The sequence below is a fragment of the Muntiacus reevesi genome, chromosome 1, assembly GCF_963930625.1.
Source record: "Muntiacus reevesi chromosome 1, mMunRee1.1, whole genome shotgun sequence".
In the NCBI taxonomy this organism is placed as follows: Eukaryota; Metazoa; Chordata; class Mammalia; order Artiodactyla; family Cervidae; genus Muntiacus; species Muntiacus reevesi.
Genome location: NC_089249.1, coordinates 13479779 through 13504554, shown reverse-complemented (window position 1 = coordinate 13504554; position 24776 = coordinate 13479779). Strand labels below are relative to the sequence as shown.

The 24776-nt window shown below is 42.7% G+C and overlaps 1 protein-coding gene across 6 annotated transcripts in view; it reads left to right on the top strand.

Annotated features, from left to right (window-relative positions):
* Positions 1-24313, top strand: part of LOC136169828 (putative tetratricopeptide repeat protein 41) — an 83249-nt gene extending 58936 nt beyond the window's left edge. For all 6 annotated transcript variants that reach the window (XM_065937979.1, XM_065938006.1, XM_065937961.1 and 3 more), the window contains 3 exons: positions 3410-3543; positions 23045-23174; positions 23266-24313. In XM_065937979.1, coding sequence (XP_065794051.1) covers positions 3410-3543; positions 23045-23174; positions 23266-23926 — 925 coding nt within the window. In that variant the 3' untranslated portion in view covers positions 23927-24313. The remainder of the gene's footprint in view (positions 1-3409; positions 3544-23044; positions 23175-23265) is intronic.
* The last annotated feature ends 463 nt before the right edge of the window (positions 24314-24776 follow it).

The window sequence follows — 24776 nt, the reverse complement described above, 5'->3', positions numbered from 1 at the left end:
CAGACGTTGGGGTCTGGTTGGAAATTGCTCAGGAGAGCCTGCGTAGAGTTTGGTCAGGAGACTCTGTCAGCACCTGTGTTTTAAAGCAGGATGTAGGTGTCATCCTCTGGGTCTAATTCCTGTTAGGGTCTGCCAGGCAAGACCGCTGCTTCCTTTGACAGGCTGGCGTGAGCGAAGGCTCTCTGTGAGTCCTCAGAGAGTCCGTCACACCCTTCCTTGGGCCTGGCCTGCACCGTTTCACAGCCAGGCGAGCTGACTGCAGGGTCAGGGGTGCTCTACGTGAAATTATAAAGTTGCGAGGTTTTGCTTTTGCAGCCCGTCCCTCTCCTCCCTATCTCCGCCTTGCCTTTCACTTTCCGCTGTCCACCGTCCTGGAGAGCATGTTACTTACACCAGGGGGAGGACCCCCTCTGGCTTTTGCTCCCAAGAAGAATATGACATGAGTCATCTCTGGCACTGAACTGCAGATCAGTATCAATCCTTTCCAAGACTGGTGTGCGTGCTCAGTCGTGTCTGACTCTCTGCGACCCCATGGACTGTAGCCTTCCAGGTTCCTCTGTCCATGGATTTCCCAGGCAAGAATACTGGAGTGGGTAGCCATTCCCTTCTCCAGGGGATCTTCCCAACCCAGGGATTGAACTCGTGTCTCCTACATCTCCCACATTGGGAGGTGGGTTCTTTACCACTGAGCCACATGGGAAGCCCTTTCCAAGAGTATTTACCTTTCAAAGAGTAGTCCCTAATGGGAAAAGGCTGGATAGCATGGCAAGCTGGGCTCGGTGCTCTGTGATGACCTAGAGGGGTAGAATTGGGGTGAGGGGGAGGGAGGCTCAAGGGGGAGGGGAGAGATGTGTACACGTAACTGATTCACTTTCTTGTCCGCAGAAACTAGCACGACATTGTAAAGCAATTATATTCCAATCAAGGTGCTTCTAAGAGTCAAGTTACCAGTGCTCTAGAGCAGTGCTGAAATGTTGGGCTCTGGGGTTCGATTGCCTGGGTTTAAATTTTGTTTCTACTGCCTGGTAACAGTGAGAACCTGGGCATGTACTTAACATGTTGGTGTCTCATTCGTTTCCTCGTTGGTAAAATGAGAGCAGTGATAGTATCTTCCTTGCAGGACAATGCTGAGAACTGAGATCCTCTGTATGAAGTGCTGAACAGAATGCCTGGCACATTGAAAGAGTTGATGAATTGAGTTCTTAGTATTATTATTTTGCTCCCCAGCAGGGAATTTTTGAGGCACTTGACACCACATAAACCTCCTTTTGTTCCTCTTCAGACCAGCACTTGGAGCAGAGAACAGGCCTTTCTTTAGAGAAGCAGAAGGCTTGACAGTAGAACCATTGCCTCGTAAAAGAGAAATCTAAACACGTAGCATACCAACTGAGTCATCTCGGGGCCTGGGCTGCCCCACCTCAAAGACAGGGCTGGCAGCTCATGACTCGCAGTAGCCTGAACCCTGCTGCTGTTCCATGCGCGTGGCCTCTGTGTCGGAGGAGCGGACCATACTTGGTACTCTTCTTTCCAGACGTCACTGTCAGTGGTCAACCTTCTGAAACGGCCGAGAAGCCTTTTTCCTTGCTGAAGGTTGTCCTTAGGTGACCTCATTTTCCACATTGGTTAAGACCAGGAAATATTTTGCTGTGGGACTCAGCTCACCTCTCAGACATATGGAGATCCTTTCTCCTGGTGGCCAGGGGCTCTTGAAACAGCTCCCATGCCCTACGGAAATGATCCGAGGGTCCTGAGGGCCTTGGGGAGTGGGGATAGGTAGGGATGGATGCATGAGGTCAAATCAGAAAGTTAAAAGTAACCCCCTGTACCTCAGGAAGGAGAAGGATGAACAAAGGGTCGTAAGAGGAACGGGGATATGTTCTCAGTGAAGTCAGTGTCATTGCTGTCTCTCAACTTTGAATCCATTCACCAGCAGCCGTCTTTTCATTGTGTCCCCTCCACAGACAAGTGTCTGCACTGCCTCACTTCCTGTTGATGTCGTCCACCTTCTCCCTTCATCCAGCTCTGTTCTGTCCATCCTTATGAATGTCATCAGGAACAGCCTAGTTCTGTGTCTTTGCACTTTGATCTTGAGGGTCCTCTGCTCTGGGGGCGTTTGACAGCATCATTCATTCCTGGAACTGTGCTCTGCTGGTTTCTGAGCTACCCTCCATCATGGCCATCTTCTCTGATGACACCTTCTCGGGTTCTTTGATGGGTTTTCTCTTTCTCTCCCAACTCTCAACCAGGTGGTGGTGTTCTCTTGGCTTCAGTTCTTGAACTCTGCGTATCTTGGTCTTGCCCCAGCCTTGCCGGTGCCTAGGGCTGCAGCCAGCATTCAGTAAGGTGATGGCTTCTTGTCTTGTCTCTGTCTCTTCAGACCTCCATCATCAGCTGCACACATGTGCATCCACTGGCCCTCTCCCTTTGGGTAGCCAGCAAATTAGGGCTGTTCAGAGTGAATATTATCAACAGTGAATACATCCACCCCCTCTCCATGACAAAATGCATCTTCTCCCGTGTCACCCAAATGCAGACACCAGGGCAGCATCTTAATGATTCATCTTGGTGATATTTATTATAATCAGTCACCATGCTAAACCCACTCCATACATTTTCTCACTTAATCCTCACCACAGGTCTGTTATCCTCATTGTGAACATGAGAAAACCAAAGCTTAGGAGCCTTGATGCCTAACCACTGTGTCACTGCTGAGCCCGCCTGACTTCAGAGCTCTAGCTCCTAACCTCGTCATCCTACTGCCCAAGAGGATGTCAGGGCTCCTGGCACCAGGCCCGCCACCTACCATGTGATGCCAAGACTTAGCAGGTCTCCTGTCACATCTGTGGCCACTGCATTAGCTCAGACCCTCATCATCCTTTGTCTGGACCAACTGGTCTCACTGCATAAATCGTCATCTGCTACTTCACTTGCACCCAGGTGAAGTTTCTAACATGCAAATTTAATCATATCACTCTTTTTTTTTTTTAAATTATTTATTATTTATTTAGCTGTGCTGGGCCTTATTTACAGCATGCAGGCTCTTTAGTTGCAGCGTGCGGGATCTAGTTCCCTGACCAGAGGTCGAGGCTGGGCTTCTGCACAGGAGCACAAAGACGTAGCCACTGGCACGAGGGAAGTCCCTGAACCACGTCAGTCACGATGAACATGCTTCAGTGTTAAAGTCCCAGACTCCTAGGTTCACCCTCAGGACCCTTAGCAAGTGGTTGGTCCTATGTTTCACTCTCCAATCTCTCCTTCTACCTGCGGACACTCTCTGAGGGCAAGGGTTAGTCTTCCTTGTCTTTGCACCTGGGCCCCAGCGCCAGCATTCCATGAATGTTTGTTGGATACATGGATGGAATGCCATGCTTCTTCGATGCAAAACTTTGATTAAATTTCTCTTTTCTAGATTCCAAAGGAAGCAAGCAATCGAATATTATAAACAAGTGATAAAAATAAAGGAAAATGCGGGCACTCTGGCCAACTCCCCACTCGTCAGGAATCAACTGAGCGTTAGCCTAAGTGATACCTTGTGTAAATTAGGTAATTGCTTTGACATATTTCTATTACAAGCAGATGACTTTTCCCTCCATCTCACTTGCATACTTTGCTTATTTTTAAAAAGTCTTCATCTTTGAAGTCAGCAACTCCTGCTCCATATTATTTTCAACTTTCTCTCTCTCTCTTTTTTTTTTTTTTTGCTGCTTGTTTACTTTCCCTCATTAGAGAAGTGTCTTAGTCTGTTGCTATAACAGAATAAACTGGGTAGGTTAAACAACAGAATTTTATTTCTCACAGTTCTGGAGCCTGGGAAGTCCAAGATCAAGATGTCAGCAGATTAAGTGTCTGGTGAGTGCCTATCCTGGGCTTCTCAGGTGGCACAGTGGTAAAGAATCTGTCTGCCAATGCAGGTGATGTGGGTTTGATCCCTGGGTGGGGAGGATTCTCTGGAGTAGTAAATGGCAACCCACTTCACTATTCTTGCCTGGAAAATTCTGTGGACAGAGGAGCCTGGTGGGCTGCTTTCCATGGGGTTGCAAAGAGTTGGACAGGACTGAGCAGCTGAGCACAAGGGCCTAGCTACTGTTTCAAAGACAGCTGTTTTCTTGGCAGCCCTCACACAGTGGAAGAAAGAGCCCAGAGCTCTCTGCAGGTCTCTGATAACGGCACTAATCCCATTCATGCAAAGGAACCTTTCATGCAAAGATGGGCAAAATAAAGGACAGAAATGGTATGGACCTAACAGAAGCAGAACATATTAAGAAGAGGTGGCAAGAATACACAGAAGAACTATACAAAAAAGATCTTCATAATCCAGATAGTCACTATGGTGTGATTACTCACCTAGAGCCAGACATCCTGGAATGTGAAATCAAGTGGGTCTTAGGAAGCATCACTACAAACAAAGCTAGTGGAGGTGATAGATTCCAGTTGAGCTATTTCAAATCCTGAAAGATGATGCTGTGAAAGTGCTGCACTCACTATGCCAGCAAATTTGGAAAATTCAGCAGTGGTCACAGAACTGGAAAAGGTCAGTTTTCATTCCAATCCCAAAGAAAGGCAATGCCAAAGAATGCTCAAACTATCGCACAATTTCACTCACTTCACACACTAGTAAAATAATGCTGAAAATTATCCAAGCCAGGCTTCAGCAATACGTGAACCATGAACTTCCAGGTGTTCAAACTGGATTTAGAAAAGGCAGAGGAACCAGAGATCAAATTGCCAACATCAACAAATGACCCCATGAACTGTACCCCACCAGGCTCTTCTGTCTATGGGATTCTTCAGGCAAGAATACTGGAATGGGTTGCCATGTTCTCCTCCAGGGGATCTTCCTGATCCAGGGATCGAACCTCTGTCTCTTTTGTCTCCTGCGCTGGCAGGTGGTTTCTTAACCCCTAGCACCCTTCTAGCTCAGTTAGGTGGAATTCACTTACATTTTAAGGGCCACTGTTGAAAAATTGAGAGCCTCTGAGGCAAAGGGCCTGTTTTCCAGGTTCTGCTATTGCCAGAGACAAGGGTAACACATCTTTTACTGCCTCAGTGCTTATTGGTCTCAGTAGCCCATTCTCATGTTTTGGAAATAGTCACATGTTGAATTCTGTCATCTTCCTGTAGCATCGCCACCAAACCTGGGAATGGAGGAAAATGAGAGTTGAATTGGAGGCTGCAAATACTGGCTGGTGGTTCACTGGGGACAGGCCACCGCAGGAGGGTGGGCTGGGGGGCGTCAGGGATGCGGTTCCCGCAGACAGCACTGGCCACCCTTTGTGCCTCCACGGAGTAGGTTTACATGGAGAGAGGGTGCAGTGAGGGTCAGATAGATGTCTCTTCACCCTTGGGCAGCTTTGTTGATTTCTTCCAGCAGGCTGCACCAGAAATTGCAGTTTCTGTAAATGCCACAACTACAAACGTTCTGAAACACTATCAGAGCTCCTGAAATCTCATCACTGCAGGACAGTCTACTTCAGCTTTAAAGAGCTGTTTTCAACCCAGGCTGATTTTGACCCTCAGGACAAAAAAGCTGGAGAAATGTTTGATGTCATGGCTGGGGGTGTAGAGTGCTAGTCATTTAGTTGGTGGAGGCCTGAGTGGTTGCTAAACATCATATGTGCCCAGGAAAGCGCCCCCACAGAGAAAATTATCCAGTCCAAGGTGTGAATAGCACTGAGACAAAGAAACCCTGATCTAAACCAACCACTTTCCCCAGCAGGTACGATTGGCATCCATATTACAATAAAACAGGATTGCTTTCAGCCTAGTCATTTGCTGACAAAAAAAGGCTTAAAATTCTTGATATCTGCAGGGAAAGAATATTTTCTGTTTTCACTCTATAGATTTAGGAATGAGTGTGCCCATGTGTGTTTTTTTTCAGGTAAGGGTTTCCATGCTGAGTACATGAGAGAAAGATTTATGTTTGTAAAGAGAAAATGCAGATGCAAATCTAGAGAATGTTAGTGGAAATGGAACTAGTTTACCTGATCTGGTTGCTTGTGTTTTTGTTCTCAGTTTTGGTGACTTGTCTATGATGAAAGTATAATGTATTAATTTGCTTTCTGATAACAAGGCCTCTGTGGAGAAGGCAATAGCAACCCGCTCCAGTCCTCTCACCTGGAAAAATCCCATGGATGGAGGAGCCTGGTAGGCTGCAGTCCATGGGGTTGCTAAGAGTTGGACACGACTGAGTGGCTTCACTTTCACTTTTCCTTTCATGCATTGGAGAAGGAAATGGCAACCTGCTCCAGTGTTCTTGCCTGGAGAATCCCAGGGACGGGGGAGCCTGGTGGGCTGCCGTCTATGGGGTCGCACAGAGTCGGACACGACTGAAGTGGCTCAGCAGCAGCAGCAGGGCCTCTGTAATGGCAGTTATATTTGGTGATGTCTTAGATAAGTCTTTAAGGTATGTTTCAGTTTTGCAGTCCATTTTCAGCGTGGTTCAGTGTGGTTCCGAGCAAGTATTTTTCTGTGAGGAGCACTTTCTCGCCATCATTTTATTACTTCCCTCTCCCACTGGTGATTGGAGTTGATTCATTTTGCAGAGGGCCCACTCCAGGCTTACAGGAACACTGTGGGTGGTCAGTCAGCTGTCAAGGCAGGATTCCTGTGGTTTTGTCTCAGGCCCTGGTGGTGAGAGCTGACAGGTATCTTTGGTACAAGAGGAGGAGGACGTTGGGAGGGAAATAGACTGTTTATAGAGACCTCGGAATCATTTGTTCTTTGACATATTTTCAGTTTCCCTACGTGGAGGTAGAAAGAGTTTTCCTCCATCCTCTCAGGGTCCCTGGCTGAGAGTGAAAATTAAATTGAAAAGACAGACTTTCGCCACCCTAATTCCACCTGACTCTGTGGGCAGAAATTTGAGAGCCTGCTTTGGTAAGAAATATTATCTTAAGCCGGCTTTTGTCAGAGGCCCAGGATCTCTTAACTGCAGCTTTTGGACCTAGTAAGGAGTCCTGGAAGATAGAATTCCACCTTTGTCACCAAAACTCTAAAAGAGAAAAAAAATTTTTTTTCCTTTACCCTCCTAGGTTGTCCTGCTGGGGCCCTGTAAAATTAACCTCAGAAAAGATTAACTGAGGTGAAGTGAACTGAAAGTCGCTCAGTTGTGTCTGACTCTTTGTGACCCCATGGGCTGTACAGTCCATGGAATACTGGAGTGGGTAGCCGTTCCCTTATCCAGTGGATCTTCCCAACCCGGGGATCGAACTGTGGTCTCCCTCTTTGCAGGAAGATTCTTTACCAGCTGAGCCACCAGGGAAGCTAAAAGATTGATTAACAGAGGAAAAATCAAACAGAAGTTTGTGTGTGCATCACACTTACACACACACTCAGGGATGAGCAACTCCAAGGGGTGGCTTGAACTTGTGATCTGTGTACCAACTTAGGGGAGAGGGAGGCGGAGAAAGGGCACTCCTGGGAGGGCAGATGACTCTTTGGAAGCATAAATAGACCCTTAGGAGAATAGATGATGTGGCAGTTTGTGACAATGTCTGGCTGCTCTGGTGTTGTAAGTCCTCTATCCATTGGATTCTCCAGGCAAGAGAGTGGGTTGCCTCCTCCAGGGGATCTTCCTGACCCAGGGATTGAACCCATGTCTCCTGTGGCTCCTGCATTGCAGGCAGATTCCTTTACCGCTGAGCTGCCAGGGAAGCCCCATGTGATGCTGACCCTGTATCTATTCAGTCAGGATTTAAGTGCTTTATACATAAGGCATGATGGAATTATAAGGACGGGTTATTTCAACCTAAGTAGTTTGTGTGTCTGGGGTGGTTTGGGAGACTCATTCACCCTATTAAGATGAACAAACCTCCTATTGCACTACCCACCTGTAACCCCCACCAACTTCCCACTCCCAAGACCCAGCTTGAAGCTGCCCACATGAGTGACTGCCCAGTTGCTCAATTACAGATCATTGCTTGCATTTCCCTTTGTGACTCTGGATCTGAGGCTCTTTTAGCAAACTGTCTCCTTTGTCTGCAGTTTGTCTCCTTGTGGGGGCAGCTCCTGAGGTGATCTGCAGGGGCTGCTTACCACTTTGAAATGGTTCCCTCGGTCCTCCAACATGAATTTTTTGAATGACGCCTGGCCTGTATTTCAATCCAGATGACAACATGACTTGGTCTTTTCTGGGTGCCATAACAGACAGACAAATGGGGTGAGATAGTTGGAAACTGGTCTCAAAGAGCCATCCTAAGTTTTGTATCTGGGGCATTCAAAACAGAGATAATTTCTGCCTTCAAGTAAATTCTTGTCTTGTTGGGAGGCAAAACAAACCTATTATAAAATATATGACACATGAAAGATTTAAAGCACAGCTTGGTTGCAGAGGACTGAGCTGTGTTTAGTTTATTTCAGATTTATTTTTTATTTATATATTTCAGATTATTTTCCATTATGGCTTGTTATAAAATACTGAATATAGCTCCTTGTGCTATACAGTAGGTGCTTGCTGCTTTAATATATTAACATATAGTACTTTGTATCTGCTAACCCCAAACCCCTAATTTTTTCCTCCCCCACCTTTCCACTCATGTAACCATAAGTTTGTTTTCTTATGTCTGTGAGTCTATTTCTGTTTTGTAAATAAGTTCATTTGTATCACTTTTTTTAGATTCCACATATTAGTGATATCATATGATATTCATCTGTCCTGTTTACTTCACTTAGTGTCATAATCTCTAGGCCCATCCATGTTGCTGCAGATGGCATTGTTTCATTCTTTTTTATGGCCGAGTAACATTTCTTTATATATTTATATACCACATCTTCTTTGTCCATTTATTTAGGACATTTAGGTTACTTCTGTGTCTTGGTTATTGTAAATAGTGCTGTTATGAACATTGGGTTGCATGTATCTTTTGGAATTAAGAGTTTTTGTCTTTTCTGGATATATGCCCAGGTATCGGATTGCTGGGTAGTATAATTCTACTTTTAATTTCTTAAGGAATCTTCACATTGTTTTCCATAGTAACCACCACAATTCAATTCCCACATTAATGTAGGAGAGTTCCCTTTTCTCTACACCTTCTCCAGTGTTTATTATTTGTAGACTTTTGGGTGATGGCCATTCTGACCAGTGTGAGGTAATACCTTTTTGTAGTTATGATTTGTGTTTCTTTATTTTAAATTAATTTTTACTGGAGTATAGTTGCTTTTGATTCACATTTTGTAATCCTTTGCAGTGTTGAATACCTTTTCATATGCCCATTGGCCATCTGCATGTCTTCCTTGGATAAATGTCTATTTAGGTATTATTAGTTTTTTTTTTTTAAGCTGCCTTTCTTGCTAAAAAGAAGGGACTTGATCTGTCTTTCCACCATTTTATGCCCAGCTCCTGGAACAGTGGTTGATACATAGTAGGTGCTCAATAAAAATTTGCCAAGTGAATGAGCATATAATGGAGGAAATGCCTTTGTTTATTCAGATTTATCCTTCCATTTTAGAAAAGTAAGTATTGATTATTAAGAGTATTTTAATATTACTTACTTGTAATTCATTCAACAAATATTTACTATACCTTAAAGCAGTAAAAACAGATTTTCTACAGGACTACTACAATAAAGGAAAAGAGATATTAGTACAGAATGGGGTTCAGTCCCAAATACAGCATTGTCAAGTGGGAATTTGAGCCGAGAAGTTGGGGGTCAGCGGGTGTCAGCAGATAGAAAATTACTAAGAGACAACACCAAGGGTAAGGGGAATTCTGGCTAAATGAACCTAACAGAATTCTTGCTGAAGTCAAGCCAGGCTGATCAGACATCACCTGGCTTTTAGTGGAAGGTGAGAAATCTGCCTGGATACCAAGGGTGATCAGGTTGGAGGAGGGCTAAACTCAGCAGGATTCTTCCTGATTGGAAGAACTGGACTATATAGAGATGAACATAGAAGCCCAAAAGTCAAGCCTAGTTGAAAAAGCTCAGAGAGCCTGAGTAGAGTCTGGCCAATGAGAAAATCTTGTTAGGTGACAGTCTCTGTTTTAATTCCTGGAGACAGAGCAGTGAGAAGGACGGATAGACCCACACTATCTTCACTGAACTCACATTGAGGCCAACAGCTGTCAGACAACTATTAATAAATACAAGACTGTTTAGCCACAATTGTGGAGAATGTCACAATAGAGATGGAGGTTGGACAGCTAAACACACAATGGTTGAACTATAGTTTGGCAAAGTGCTATCATAGCCAAGTACAAGTGCTAACAGGGGACCTTGATCTGTTAGATGGAGGGGCATGGGTGGAGGGTGCTTCTTAGGAAGTGATGCTGAAACTGAATCTGGAGGAGGAGGACTTGCTTGTTAAGTGGTGGGAAGGGAAAGGAGTCATCTAGACAGTGAGGACATAATTAGCAAATTGGGAAGGAACAAAAGGACCAGTGGGACTGGGATGCAGAAACTAATGTAGAGAGGAGAGGGTGCACTAGGGGGATATCAGAGAGGTGTCACAGGCCCCGAGGGCTGGTCAGTGCCTTGGGATGTTGCCTTAAGAGCTGCAAGGTGTTTGCAAAGCCAGGGAGTGTTAGGAACCTAGAGTCCTGCATTCCTCCAGTGTCGTCATCACCAGAGATTTCTCACACAAGATGCTCAAATTGACTTGTATGTCCAGTGTCATGAAGGAGCTCAAAGAACCCATTTTTTACCTCATTTCTATTTCTTTCAAACAGACTGTGAACTGCCAGGGGCCAGAGTCTTGTCATTTTTTCTTTGTGTCTTCAAAGCATCAGAAATAGTGCTAGCTGTGTGGGTCTATCACTGTGCTCTATCAGTGCAGGAAGTGTGAGGAAAGTGGATAAACAGGTTCTTTCTGGGGGGTTACACAGTTTGCCTGGCTTTCCGATAGAAGTGATGGCTCTGCTCTAGGATAACAACATTAAAAGAAGTGACCGTAATTGTATTTTAGCCTATTGAGAATAGTAATCTTTAGGGGACATTTTAGATACTAGTTTGGATTATAGATTAATGATGATAATTGCTAGCTTGAAAGTCTTGGCTTCTTCCTTAGTCTTTTATTACATTTAATCAATGTATAGGATACAGTATAATCTTCCAAGAGGTATAAAAATAGTGGGCATCCAGCAATGATCATTCATGTTTTAATCATACTCACGACAATTTTATGCATGAGATTATACTGGGCACATATTGAAAAAAAAATTGGCTTCCCAAGTGGCACTAGTGGTAAGGAACCCACATGCCAATGTAGGAGACATAAGAGACACAGGTTCGATTCCTGGGTTGGGAAGATCCCCTGGAAGAGGAAATGGCAGCCCACTCCAGTATTCTTGTCTGGGAAATCCCATGGACAGAGGAACCTGGCAGGCTACAGTCCATGGGGTTGCAGCAAGTTGGACACGACTGAGTGACTAAGCATGCAAATGACATAGTAAAATGATGGGTTCCTGAGAGGGTGATAATCCTGAGGTTTATTTCTTCTTCGGATCATATTTTCATGAGGCACTTATTCAAAAATGAAATCTCTTTATGTTCAATATTACCTTTACAGCTCTTCTCCTCTCCACTTTAATCCAGTTTCAAGAACAAACCTTAACCTCCTAAAACTGCTAATCCTAGAAACTTAAGACCAAGCCAGACATGGAGAGAGGGTTTTTTTTTTTTTTTTTTATTTTGTTCTCTGCCACCTTTCACATAGACCAATCTTTTTTCCTTCAATTCTTCTTCTCTTATAAATGTTTAAATCCACCTATTGAGAAATCATTTCAGTGGGAGGAAAAAACAGCTGTGGCTTTCATGTTCCATTCTGTCACGCTGAGTGCTGTATACGGAATTGTGTATTTTGGATGAAGTATGGTAGATGAACATTCTGTTACTCCCCTCTCCCTGGGAATCTTTTACAGAAGAAATGCCAAGTATCTCAGTCACACTTTGAAGAGCTTGAACAAAGGTGCTAGTGGGTGACTTTCAGGGGGGTGAGTCAGCCCTGTTTTCCTCATCTTATTTTAAAACGCTTGGCTCAGCTAGAGTCCTCTTTGTGCTAGCAGGAGGTCCCTGAATCAGAAGTCAGGGAAGTGATATAGACAAAACTTTACATTTTCATTCTAACTTAAACATATACATGTAATTCTTTGCCTCAACTTTAAAATCTGAAGTTAAGATCTTTGTTTTTAATGGGTCCTCTGATTGGAATTGAATGTCATATCTCTCAAAATGCCTCATCCACAGTTTCTGGTTTTGGTTTCTGGAGGATGAGAACTTCAGGCGGTTGTGATACTTCTGGGCAGGATCCTTTCAACGGTTGCCTTTTTCTGCCTTCAATCTTTTATGGTTTTCTTGTTCATTCATAATTCCAAAACATTCGGACTATATTTCATAGAAAACAGCTCTCTTCCACTTCACACTCTTATGTTACTCGTGTGTACCATACTTAGGTCACTTACCAAATTAGACTAACAAATAAGGGTGATACCACCCTTATGGCAGAAAGTGAAGAGGAACTAAAGAGCCTCTTGATGAAGGTGAAACAGGAGAGTGAAAAAGCTGGCTTAAAACTCAACATTCAGAAAACTAAGATCATGGTTTCTGGTCCCATCACTTCATGGCAGATAGGTGGGAAACAGTGGAAAAGGTGACAGACTTTCTTTTCTTGGGCTCCAAAATCACTGTAGATGGTGACTGCAGCCATGAAATTAAAAGATGCTTGTTTCTTGGAAGAAAAGCTATGACCAACCTAGACAGCATATTAAAAAGCAGAATTAATAGAAGGAGAGAAATCATAAAGATCTGAGCAGAAATAAATGAAAAAGAAATGAGAGAAACAATAGTCAAATTGAATAAAACTCTAAAAGCTGGTTCTTTGAGAAGATAAACAAAATTGACAAATCCTTAGCCAGACTCATCAAGAAAAAAAGAGAGAAGAATCAAATCAACAAAATTAGAAATGAAAAAGGAGAGGTTACAACAGACAATGCAGAAATACAAAGGATTATAAGAGACTATTATGAACAACTGTATGGCAATAAAATAGATAACCTGGAAGAAGTGGACAGATTCTTAGAAAAGTTCAATCTTCCAAGACTGAAGCAGGAGGAAATATAAATTATGAACAACTCTGAAATTGAAGCTGTGATAAAAAATCTCCCCAAAAACAAAAGCATAGGACCAGATGGCTTCACAGGAGGATTCTATCAAACATTTAGAGAAGAGCTAATGCCTATCCTTCTAAAACTCTTTCAAAAAATTGAAGAAGGAGGAACACTTGCAAAATATGAGGCCACCATCATCCTGATAGCAAAACCAGACAAAGACAACACAGAAAAAAAACTACAGGCCAGTATCACTGATGAATATAGATGCAAAAATCCTCAACAAACTAGCAAACAGAATTCAGCAGCACATCAAAAAGCTCATATACCATGATCAAGTTGGGTTTATTCCAGGAATGCAAGGATTCTTCAATATGTGCAAATCAATCAATGTGATACACCATTGAATTGAAAGATAAAAACCATATGATCATCTCAATAGATGCAGAAAAGTCTTTGAAAAAATGGTCATAGAAAGAACCTAGCTCAACTGAGTAAAGGTCATATATGATAAGCCTACAGAAAACATTATTCTCAATGGTGAAAAACTAAAAACATTCCCCCTAAGATCAGGAACAGGAGAAGGGTGTCAAAAAAAAAAAAGGAGAAGGGTGTCCACTTTTGCCACTATTATTCAACATAGTTCTGGAAGTCCTAGCTACAGCAATCAGAGAAGAAAAAGAAATAAAAGGAATCCAAATCAGAAAAGAAGGGTAAAGCTCTCACTGTTTGCAGATGACATGATACTGTACATAGAAAACCCTAAAGGTAGTATTAGAAAATTACTAGAGCTAATCAGTGAATTTAGCAAAGTTGCAGGATACAAAATCAATACACAGAAGTCACTTGCATTTCTATATACTAACAATGAAAAACCAGAAAGAGCAATTAAGGAACCAATCCCATTCACCGTTGCAACAAAAAGAATTAAATATATAGGAGTAAACTTACCTAAGGAGACAAATGAACTGTACACAGAAAATTATAAGATACTAATGAAAGAAATCAAAGATGACTTAAATAGATGGAGAGATATTCCATGTTCCTGGGTAGGAAGAATCAATATTGTGAAAATGACTATACTACCAAATGCAATCTCCAGATTCAGTGTGATCCCTATCAAATTACCAATGGCATTTTTCACAGAACTAGAACAAAAAATTTCACAATTCATATAGAAACACAAAAGACCCTGAATAACCAAAGCAGTCTTGAGAAAGAAGAATGGAGTTAGAGGAATCAACCTTCCTGACTTCAGATTATACTACAAAGCTACAGTCATCAAGACAATATGTACTGGCACAAAAATAGAAATATAGACAAATGGAACAAGATAGAAAGCCCAGAAACAAACCCATGCATTTATGGGTTATTTTTGACAAAGGAGGCAAGAATATACAATGGGGCAAAGACAGCCTCTTCAATAAATGGAACTGGGAAAACTGGACAGCTACATGTAAAAGAATGAAATTAGAACACTTCCTAATGCCATACACAAAGATAAACTCAAAATGGATTAAAGACCTAAAGGTAAGACCAGAAACTATAAAACTCTTAAAGGAAAACATAGGCAGAACACTTGATGACATAAAGCACGATCCTCTGTGACCCACCTCCTAGAGTAATGGAAATAAAAACAAAAATAAACAAGTGGGACCTGATTAAACTTAAAAGCTTTTGCATAGCAAAGGAAACTATAAGCAAGGTGAAAAGACAACCCTCAGAATGGGAGAAAATAATAGCAAATGAAACAACTGACAAAGGATTAATTTTCAAACTATAAATACAATATATACAAAATACAATATTATAAGCAGCTCATACAACTCAATACCAGAAAAACAAACAGCCCAATCAAAAAGTGGGAAAAGGACCTAAACAGACATTTCTCCAAAGAAGACATACAGATGGCTAACTAACACATGAAAAGATGCTCAACATTGTTCTTTAATAGAGAAATGCAAATCAAAACCACAATGAGATATCACCTCACACCAGTCAGACTGGCCCTCATCAAAAAGTCTACAAACAATAAATGCTAAAAAGGGTGTGGAGAAAAGGGAACATTCTTCCACCATTGGTGGGAGTGTAAACTGATACAGCCACCATGGAAGATGATATGGAGATTCCTTAAAAATCTAGAAATAAAACCACCATATGACCCAGCAATCCCACTCCTAGGCATATACCCTGAGGAAACCAAAATTGAAAGAGACACATGTATCCCATTGTTCACTGCAGCACTATTTACAATAGCTAGAACATGGAAGCAAACTAGATGTCCATTGACAGATGAATGGATGAAGAAGTTGTTGTATATAGACATAATGCAGTATTACTCAGCCATAAAAAGGAACGCATTTGAGTTGTTTCTAATGAGGTGGATGAACCTAGAACCTATTAGACAGAGTGAAGTGAGTCAGAAAGAGAACGATACCGTATTCTAACATATATATGGAATCTAGAAAAATGGTACTGAAGTATTTATTTACAGGGCAACAGTGGAGAAACAGACATAGAGAATAGATTTATGGACATGGGGAGAGGGGAGAGGGAAGGAGAGGGTGAGATGTATGGGAAGAGTAACATGAAAATTTACATTACCATATGTAAAATGATAGATAGCCAAAGGGAATTTGCTGTGTGGCTCAAACTCAACAGGGAAACTCAAACAAGGGTTCTGTATCAACCTAGAGGGGTGGGATGGGGAGGGAGACGGGAGGGGGTTCAAAAGGGAGGGGATATATGTATACCTATGGCTGATTCATATTGAGGTTTGACAAAACAGCAAAATTCTGTCAGCAATTATCCTTCAATAAAAAATAAATAAATTTTTTTTTAAAAAGCAGAGACATTATTTTGCTGGCAAAGGTCTGTCTAGTCAAAGGTATGGTTTTTCCAGTAGTCATGTATGAATGTGAGAGTTGGGCCATAAAGAAAACTGAGAGCTGAAGAACTGATGCTTTTGAACTGTGGTGTTGGAGAAGACTCTTGAGAGTCCCTTGGACCGCAAGGAGATCAAACCAGTCAATCTTAAGGAAATCAATCCTGAGTATTCATTGGAAGGACTGATGCTGAAGCTGAAACTCCAGTACTTTGGCGACCTGATGTGAAGAACTGACTCACTGGAAAAGACGTGATGCTGGGAAAGATTAAAGGCAGCAGGAGAAGGGGAGGACAGAGGATGAGATGGTTGGATGGCATTATTGACTTGATGGAAATGAGTTTGAGCAAGCTCTGGGAGTTTCTGATGGACAGAGAAGCCTGGCTTGCTGCAGTCCTTGGGGTTGCAAAGAGTTGGACATGACTGAGCAACTGAACTGAACTGACTTAATAAATGCAGTTGAGTCTTGGTCATGTTAGAACTGCACAGTTAGGAGCAGAAGCATGCTAGCACAGTGGAGATGAGCCCTGTAGATGCAGGCTTTTAATGTGTCCTGGGCATCACATGGAAAGTCCTGCAGAGGAAATAGAGGGCCCTGGTTAATCCAGCAATCCAGTTTATGTCCGTTAGCAGAGCTTCTTTTTTACATGTTATGTATGTTGAATGATTTTTAACATTATTGTTATACAGTACAATAACATTATATACTATACAAATGGTTGTATATTTGTAAATGCTCTTGGTTTCAAGAGAATGTCAAATATCCCTTGTAAGCTTAGAAAACTTTTAAACCTGAAGTGGACTCTAGATAGGACTCAGCAATTTTAAAGCTGAGGAAATAGAAGATATTTCACATGACTTATCCCAGTACAGCTCATCAGAGCATCCTATCAGTTAGATATTATTGTAGAATCATTGTGGCTCAGAAAGACCAAGTGACATTCCAAAACTTTGCAGCTAGTAAGCAGTAGACTTATTACTTGGAACCCAGGCACCTGACCTGAAATTCTGAACTCTTTCTACTATTTTTGGGCTCTGGGAGCTTGTGGTCTTCTTGGGAAGAAATTTATCTATTTTTTAAAAATATTTATTTATTTTTTTTTTTTATTTGGCTGTGCTGGGTCTTAGTTGTGGCATGTGGGATCTATTTCCCTGAGCAGAGATTGAACTCCAGCCGCTTGCATTGGGAGCCTGGAGTCTTAGTCACTGGACCACCAGGGAAGTACCTAGATTTCGCATTTAGATCCAGCACTCTTGAGGCTGTATAGAGGATGGAATTGGTCGAGAGGAGAATGGAAACTCTCCTGTGTTCACTAAGAGAGGGCCAAGACAAATAGAAAAGAGTGTGCTTGCAATTTAGTAGGTAAATCCAACAGGGCGCAGTGCCTGATTGGATATAGCAGATGAGGGAAAGGGACTAACCAGAGGCCTTCTCCAGTTTATGGCTATACCCATGGCCAGCGCAGCTGGGTGGCTGGAGCTGTCGGCATCCCACGGCAGGAAGCACAAAGTTGAGAGGTGGAATGGGAGCCACGATGAGCTAATTTGGGGTTGAATTTGAATCTCTTATCTGAGTGGAGATGTTCAGTAGGCAGAATATGGTGCTTAGAAGCTAGCAGACTGAAATGGAGAAAAACCTTTGGAAGTCCTTAGTACACAGGTGATGGCCAAACCCTGTAGAAGAGTTGAAAGAGCCAAGAAGAATATAAGACAGAAGATGGCAGGAGACAGAACTTAGGAGATGGGCCAAAGAGATGGAAGAAAGTGGCGGAGGAGTAAGATGGAGAGATCATCAGCCTCCCCACAGATACATCAAAAACTCAAGATAGGGAACAACTTTTACAAAACAAACTCTAGGTGACAGCAGAAGACTCCAGGCCTTCAGGGGGCAGGCTCGACTCCCTGGATGAGAAAACCACAAAATTCGGCAAAGCAGTTATCCTTCAATTAAAAAAATAAAGTGGAAAAAAAAGAAAGGGGCTGAGGAAGGTGTTGTAGCGAGAGATGAGGAATGGCTCTAGAGGTAGCAGAGAATCAGTAAAATCATGGATGCCAAGAAAGGAGGGGGCTGAGAACTGACCACCAGATCTAAGACACACCGTTGCATTTAGCAGCAGAATGGCCGTAGGGAACCATCAATTTTGGTAGAGTGGTAGGAACAAAAGCTGTGTGAGAGAACAATGCATCTGTTCCTTCTCCCCGGAGATGGGGTCTGCAGAGGCCCAGCCCCTTGAATTGGTAGAGTGAGTTCCTGCTGTATTTGGGGCAGGAGACAGAGGGCGCTGCCCGCCATCTGCTCCCAGGCCCCTCTGAGCAGACTAGCCTGTGGCCTTAGTGGAGGGGGTGAAGGGAAAGATCCACTCCCCTCCCCCACCCCCACATCCCCATAACCTTTATTGTTTTCTATAGGGTGTAAATACAGTGCAAGGAAACATCCCATTGGAAGCTTTTATTGCTTCATTTGGGACAATGATCGACAACTTTCCCCCTCCCTAGTCTGTTTATAGACATACATTTATTGAAAGGAGGAGTCAACAAGCTTCATTTCTCAAATGGAAAGACTTCTGACAGACTTTAGTCATACTTACATGGGCCCAAGTGTTCCTAGTCATACTTATGAAACAAAAGGAAAGTTTAAACAGAGAACCTTGAAATCCTGCATAATCCTCCTTTCTCATTACTGTCGGCAGCCTGTCTTCTGGATGGAGAGTATAGGCTGTGATTGTTTCCACTTCTTAACTATTCGCTCCAAGCACAGTGGGGAAGCTCGTTGGTGGGCAGGGTCCAAGGCCTGTACTCATTCAGGGAAACTTCCTGGGGCTCTCCACCAACACCTGCAATTTTCCTTGTTACCTGGTGACAGCAACCTAGATTATAGTTGTGTGCCCTGGGGAGGAAATGAACTCAGGATTGGTAGTATAAAAATCTACCTATTAGGTAACAGCAAATATTATATGAAGCAAGAGGAACAGGCTTAAATTTCAGTAGACTAAAGGTTAGAAGAAGTTATACTTTAGATTACTTTAAAGAACAGAGGACTGCCTTTGGAGAATATATCTTGCTTTCTTTTTCCAGAGGAAATACTAAAGATATTACTTTATACTATTAAGTACTGAAAGAAAGGCAGGGGAAGTAGGAAAACTTATCCTTTAAAATACAAGAACAGATTCTCAAGGAAGCTAGGTCCTAGGACCTTCCCCCTCACTGCCATCCCCAATTCACACTCTCTTGGAAACAGGGCAGATGTGGCCGTGAGGTACACAGTGGAAAAGGCAACAGATGCTTCCTTCCTGGTTGTGGTTTTACAGAAAATCTCCTAAGGAACCAATGTGAGAGGGAGAAGAATGTTCTCTCTTCCTGTTTCTAGAAGTTAAAGTCCTTGGATCTCGGGACCTGGGTTTAAGTCCCAGTTCTGCTATTTTCTGGTCTTGTGGACATGAGCTCTCTGAGTCTCAATTTTCTAATGGCAGAAAGAGGATGGTCATCTCTGCCTACAGAGTTTATTCTGAAGACTTAACGAGATGCTGTTTGTAAAACGACCAACAGAGTCTGCAATGAAAGTTAGGTTCCCTCCCCATCCAGAATGAAAATTTTTAAAAATTGATGAATTAGTTAATTTGGCTGTGCCGAGTCTTAGTTGCAGCACTCGGGGTCTTCCATCTTTGCAGTGGCATGCAAACTCTTAGTTGTGGCATGTGGAATCTAGTTCCCTGACCAGGGATGGAACCTGGTCCCCCTACATTAAGAACCTGGAGTCTTAGCCACTGGACCACCAGGGAGGTCCCCAGAATGGAAATTTGAAGTGGGCAGGAGGTTCAGTGACCTCTTTGGTATGCAAATGAGCCCATCCTGGTCTGTCTTCTCACTTGGATTGAAAGGACTGACCAAGCAGGTAGGTGCTGTCCAGTTGCACCACGCCTGAGGGGAGATGGGGTGAACTGCGGCTGGGCCTCAGCTAAGAGTGTCCTCTCCTGGCAACTACTCTGCTTGCTGCCAGAGAGAGAGAGGTTGCACTGAAGAAGGTTCCGAGGTCAAAGCTGTCGATACAGGTCCAGATGGGTCATGAGGGTGAAGGGGCCTGAGGAGCCAAGGTGTGTGGCCACAAGGGAGTGTGGGGAGCACAGGCATGAAAGAGTGTGTCAGGGGCATCAGCAGCTGGTCTGGGGGACAGTTTCAACCTCCCAGCAAGTCAGAGCCTCTTAAAGGGCCTTCGGGCAGAAGGAACAGTCTGCGCGCCTGGTTACCAGCATCCGCAGGAACTCTACGGATGAGTACTTGCTCAGCTGCTAGCACCTAGGACATTCTGGCTCTGTGCTTTTCCACTTTTAAGGCCTGTTCAGGCCAGGTGGTACTAGTGGTAAAGAACCTGCCTGCCATTGCAGGAGGTGGAAGAGACGTGGGTTTGATCCCTGGGTTGGGAAGACCGCCTGGAGAAGGGCATGGCACCCCACTCCAGTATTCTTGCTTGGAGAATCCCATGGACAGAGGAACCTGGCAGGCTATAGTTCATAGGGTCACAAAGAGTCGGACAGGATTGAAGCGACCTAGCACTCATGCACGCATGGCCAATATAACATGGTCATCCTGAGCAGGGTAATTTGTAAGTGCTTTCTGCTGAGCTTTGTTGGGGCAACTGAGAACCTTATAGGGGGTCATGAAAATAATTTCCAAAGAAGAAAAATAGCCATTGATTGCTCAATGGAGCCAACAGCTGAAACTCCCCATTAGCAGCAGAAGCACTGTGAGATCTGTGCTATGACCCCTGCAGCAGAGCTACAGAGAGAACCTCTCTGCAGACAGTCACAGTGCAGATAGGCAGATCAGTCCAGAAGCAGGGAAGAGGGGACCTCGCATAGAGTCAGGGGCATGGGCGTAGATGAGGCTGTCCCAAGATTGTTTGACCACAAACTGGAGTGAATGACTAGACCTCTTTCAGTTTTCTCATCTTTAAAAGCCGATGACATGCACAAAATATCCTTTGAAAGAACACCTGTTTTTGGAGAAGACTGCACAGATGGGGACCAAGATGGGAGAGATGCTTTTTACTTCACATCTTTATACATTTTCATCTTTGAATCCTGTGGATGTGTGGCCTGTTAAAGAGAGTAAATATTAATAACGACAAAAAAAGACAAGTGATGATAGTTTGTACCTTATAGGATTACACACACTGGATAGATGGTAATTACATAAATTGCAGTGTTTATTGTTATTAATATTAACACAGGGATGCTGGCTAGGCCATCTGTCAGTATTTTTTACCCTTAAATACTCAGCAGTCTCGTATTGGGCTTCCCTGGTGTCTCAGACAGTGAAGAATCTGCCTGCAATGCAGGAGACCCGGGTTTGATCTCTGGGTCAGGGAAATCCCCTGGAGAAGGGAATGGCTATCCATCCCAGTTTTCTTGCTTGGAGAATTGTTTGGATAGTAGAGCCTGGCGGGCTACAGTCCATGGGGCCTCAAAGAGTCAGACGTGACTAAATGACTAACAATTTCACTGTCAGTCTCTTATCAAGTATCCAGATTGATACCCTGCAGGCACTGGTCTTCCATTATATTTGTAGTCAACAATATCAATTTAGCCCCTTAAAGCACCCTTGTAAATGGGTAAAATGAACAAATGAGTGCCACTTGCAAATTGACTAATTTTTTTTTTTTTTTTTACTTTTCATATATTTTAGAGAATTATATTAATTATTGACAATGGCACAGGGCACTGTATAATGAACACCTACATACCCTTCATCTGTGATCACTAATTGTTAACATTCTGGTCACATTTGTGTTCTTCCAAATATCCACACACACACAAATATATATGTATTTTCTGGACTATTGGAAAGTTAGTTGCAGATGTGACATTTTTATTTCTAAATACTTCAGCATGTGTCTTCTGAGAATAGGACATTCCCCTACACAAGTGAAAGTCACTCAGTCTTGTCTCTTTGTGATCCCATGGACTGTAGCCCGCCAGGCCCCTCTGTCCATGGAATTCTCCAGGCCAGAATGCTGCAGTGGGTTGCCATTCCCCTTTCCAGGGGGTCTTCCCAGCCCAGGGATCAAACCCAGGTCTCCCGCATGCAGGTGGATCCTTTACCGTCTGAGCCACCAGGGAAGTTCTTCTTGCTTAGTGGCTCAGTCCTGTTCTACTCTTCCAAGACCCTTTGGGCTGTAGCTCACCAGACTCCTCTCTCCGTAGGATTTTTAAGGCAAGAATACTGGTGTGGGGTGCCATTTCCTTCTCCAGGGGATCTTCCTGACCCAGGGATCGAACCTGCATCTCCTATGTCTCCTGTATTGCAGGCAGATTCTTCACCCGCTGAACCACTGGGGATTATCAAACACAGGAAATTTAACCATTACACAAGACTATTATCTTAGGTACAATTCATATGCAAATGTTCCAGTGTCCCATTAAATTTCTTTATAGCTATTTACTTTTTGATCCAGAATTCTGTTGAGGATCTTCCATTGCATTTGGTTGCCTCCTTTAGTCAAGAACATTTTAGCAGGCCTGTCTTGCCTTTCATTGACACTGATATCTTGAAGAGCCTAGGTCAGTTTCTACCCTCCCCTCACTGTCCCAATGTCTTGAATGTGTATCTATCTGGTTGTTTTCTTTTTTCTTTTTTATTTATTTTTATTTTTTTTAATTTTTTTTTCAGTGGGTTTTGTCATACATTGATATGAATCAGCCATAGAGTTACACGTATTCCCCATCCCAATCCCCCCACCCACCTCCCTCTCCACCCGATTCCTCTGGGTCTTCCCAGCCTACCAGGCCCGAGCACTTGACTCATGTATCCCACCTGGGCTGGTGATCTGTTTCACCATAGATAATATACATGCTGTTCTTTCGAAACATCCCACCCTCACCCTCTCCCACAGAGTTCAAAAGTCTGTTCTGTACTTCTGTGTCTCTTTTTCTGTTTTGCATATAGGGTTATCGTTTATCTGGTTGTTTTCTGATAATTAGACTCAGGTTAAATGTTTTTGGCAAAAATACCACAATAGGTGATGTTCCAATGCCACTTTTTAGAATATTTTTTATTCTCTTTTAAGTGTCTGAAGCCAGGAGTCATTTTAAAAAATTCTAACATTCTTATTTTCAAATATCCAGCAGGTCAGTTATTGATAAGTGACTCCTGTCATCAAGTCATGATGGAGGCCATGGGCTATTTGTACAAATCACTTGATTTAAGGGCCACCTACCTCGGATATTCTCATTCATCGATCCCTGGAATCCTACAGTGAGTTTCTGTTTTGTGTCTCAACAAGAAGTATACTTCAGCTTTTTCTTGCCCTTTAAATGACCTCTTGACAACTTTCATTCCTTTGCAGCCTTCTGAGGGAAATTGAGCGGACTCGGGGTAGGAGATGTTGGCCTCAAGGTATGAGCCAGCAGTCTTCTGAAGGTCCTAGGCATGGCGCCTCATTTTTGGAGCACTTGCTTAAATTAAACTATCACAGCGCTCAGAGATCAGACACAGTGAGCTCAGCAATGTGCACCAAAGCAGATAAGCTACAGGGGGCTAAAAGCTTGGACTTGGTGGCTCAGACAATTTCAGATAAATCAAAACATGCTTCAGGACAAGGGAAAAAGCTCTTGAGACCCATTGTTTCCGTTTCAGCTGTGGAAAAGACTCGATGGAAGACACAGAGTAATGTTGAAATATGGAATGGCCCAGAAAAAGAAACAGTGAAGAAAAAGAAAGATTATTCGTCTAAAACTTTACCTTTGGGTAAAATGGATGGTGTAGTAAAGCTTTCACGGCAACGGATTTTGTCAGCTAAAAGTGAGAGTGAAAAAGGCCTAATTAATGCAAATTACCAGCATCCCCTGGTAGAGTCTCTTAGCCCAAATAATCCCTGGAAATCTGTATCTGAGCTCATCTCAGAGAAGTGGCTTTTTCATAGCTCAGATTACAGTCCAGTTTCTCACAAGTGTTTTTTGCAGAGAAGATCTCAGTTTGAAACAAAGTTGATGGAAGACTTCAAATGATACTAATAAAGAATAAAGATTTTCATGGGCTCTTCTATGTAACTTTTTTCAAACTGTCATTATTTAGAATTCTTTGGTGAGATATTTTCTGGTGATAATCAAGGTCTGGGGGTTTTATTTTTATTTTTAGCCCCTTGAAATATTGTAACTGTAGCTAAAAAGAATACTTTTTAAGTCATTCATATTTCTGTGGTAAGTAGAAAACTGTTCATATCACAGGGTTCCATATCTAAAAATATATGGAGATAATGGTACTAAAGTTCTAATTGTGTTACTTTTACTATCATTTGTCTATGAATTTATGAATTAATGTTTCATGTACACAAAAGTTACAACTGCTGTCACCGCATTTCTTTAAAGTAACATAAGACATAAATTGGAATAAACTAAAACCATAAAGTAAGTTTAAAGTACTAGAGTCCACAGATTTGATATCATATCTGTCTTAAACATTTTAATTGCCTCTCATTTTATCAGTGATTTGTAAGATATTAACCTGTTAACTGCTGAGGATGAATTATTGACTTCCTTCTTGCTTATCACCCAGCGAAATCCTACCTATTACATTAGGAATCCAGGTGAAAGAATGGGCTCAGATGTGTGACTTTAACAACACTATTGCACTTAACCTCGGTTTCATCACTTAGAAGATGGGAGAAATTATGGTGCCAACTTTTTAGGATTTCTGCGAGGACTGCACGAGAAAATGCACATTGCAATCCTTCAGTGAATAGTAATTACTGTCTGTCAGGATCTAACCCAGAGCCCACCTTTTTCCATGAAAACATCTGATCCCCTCAGCCCACGAATTAAGCATACAGGAATGCTTTGCTTATTCGTCTTAAATCGC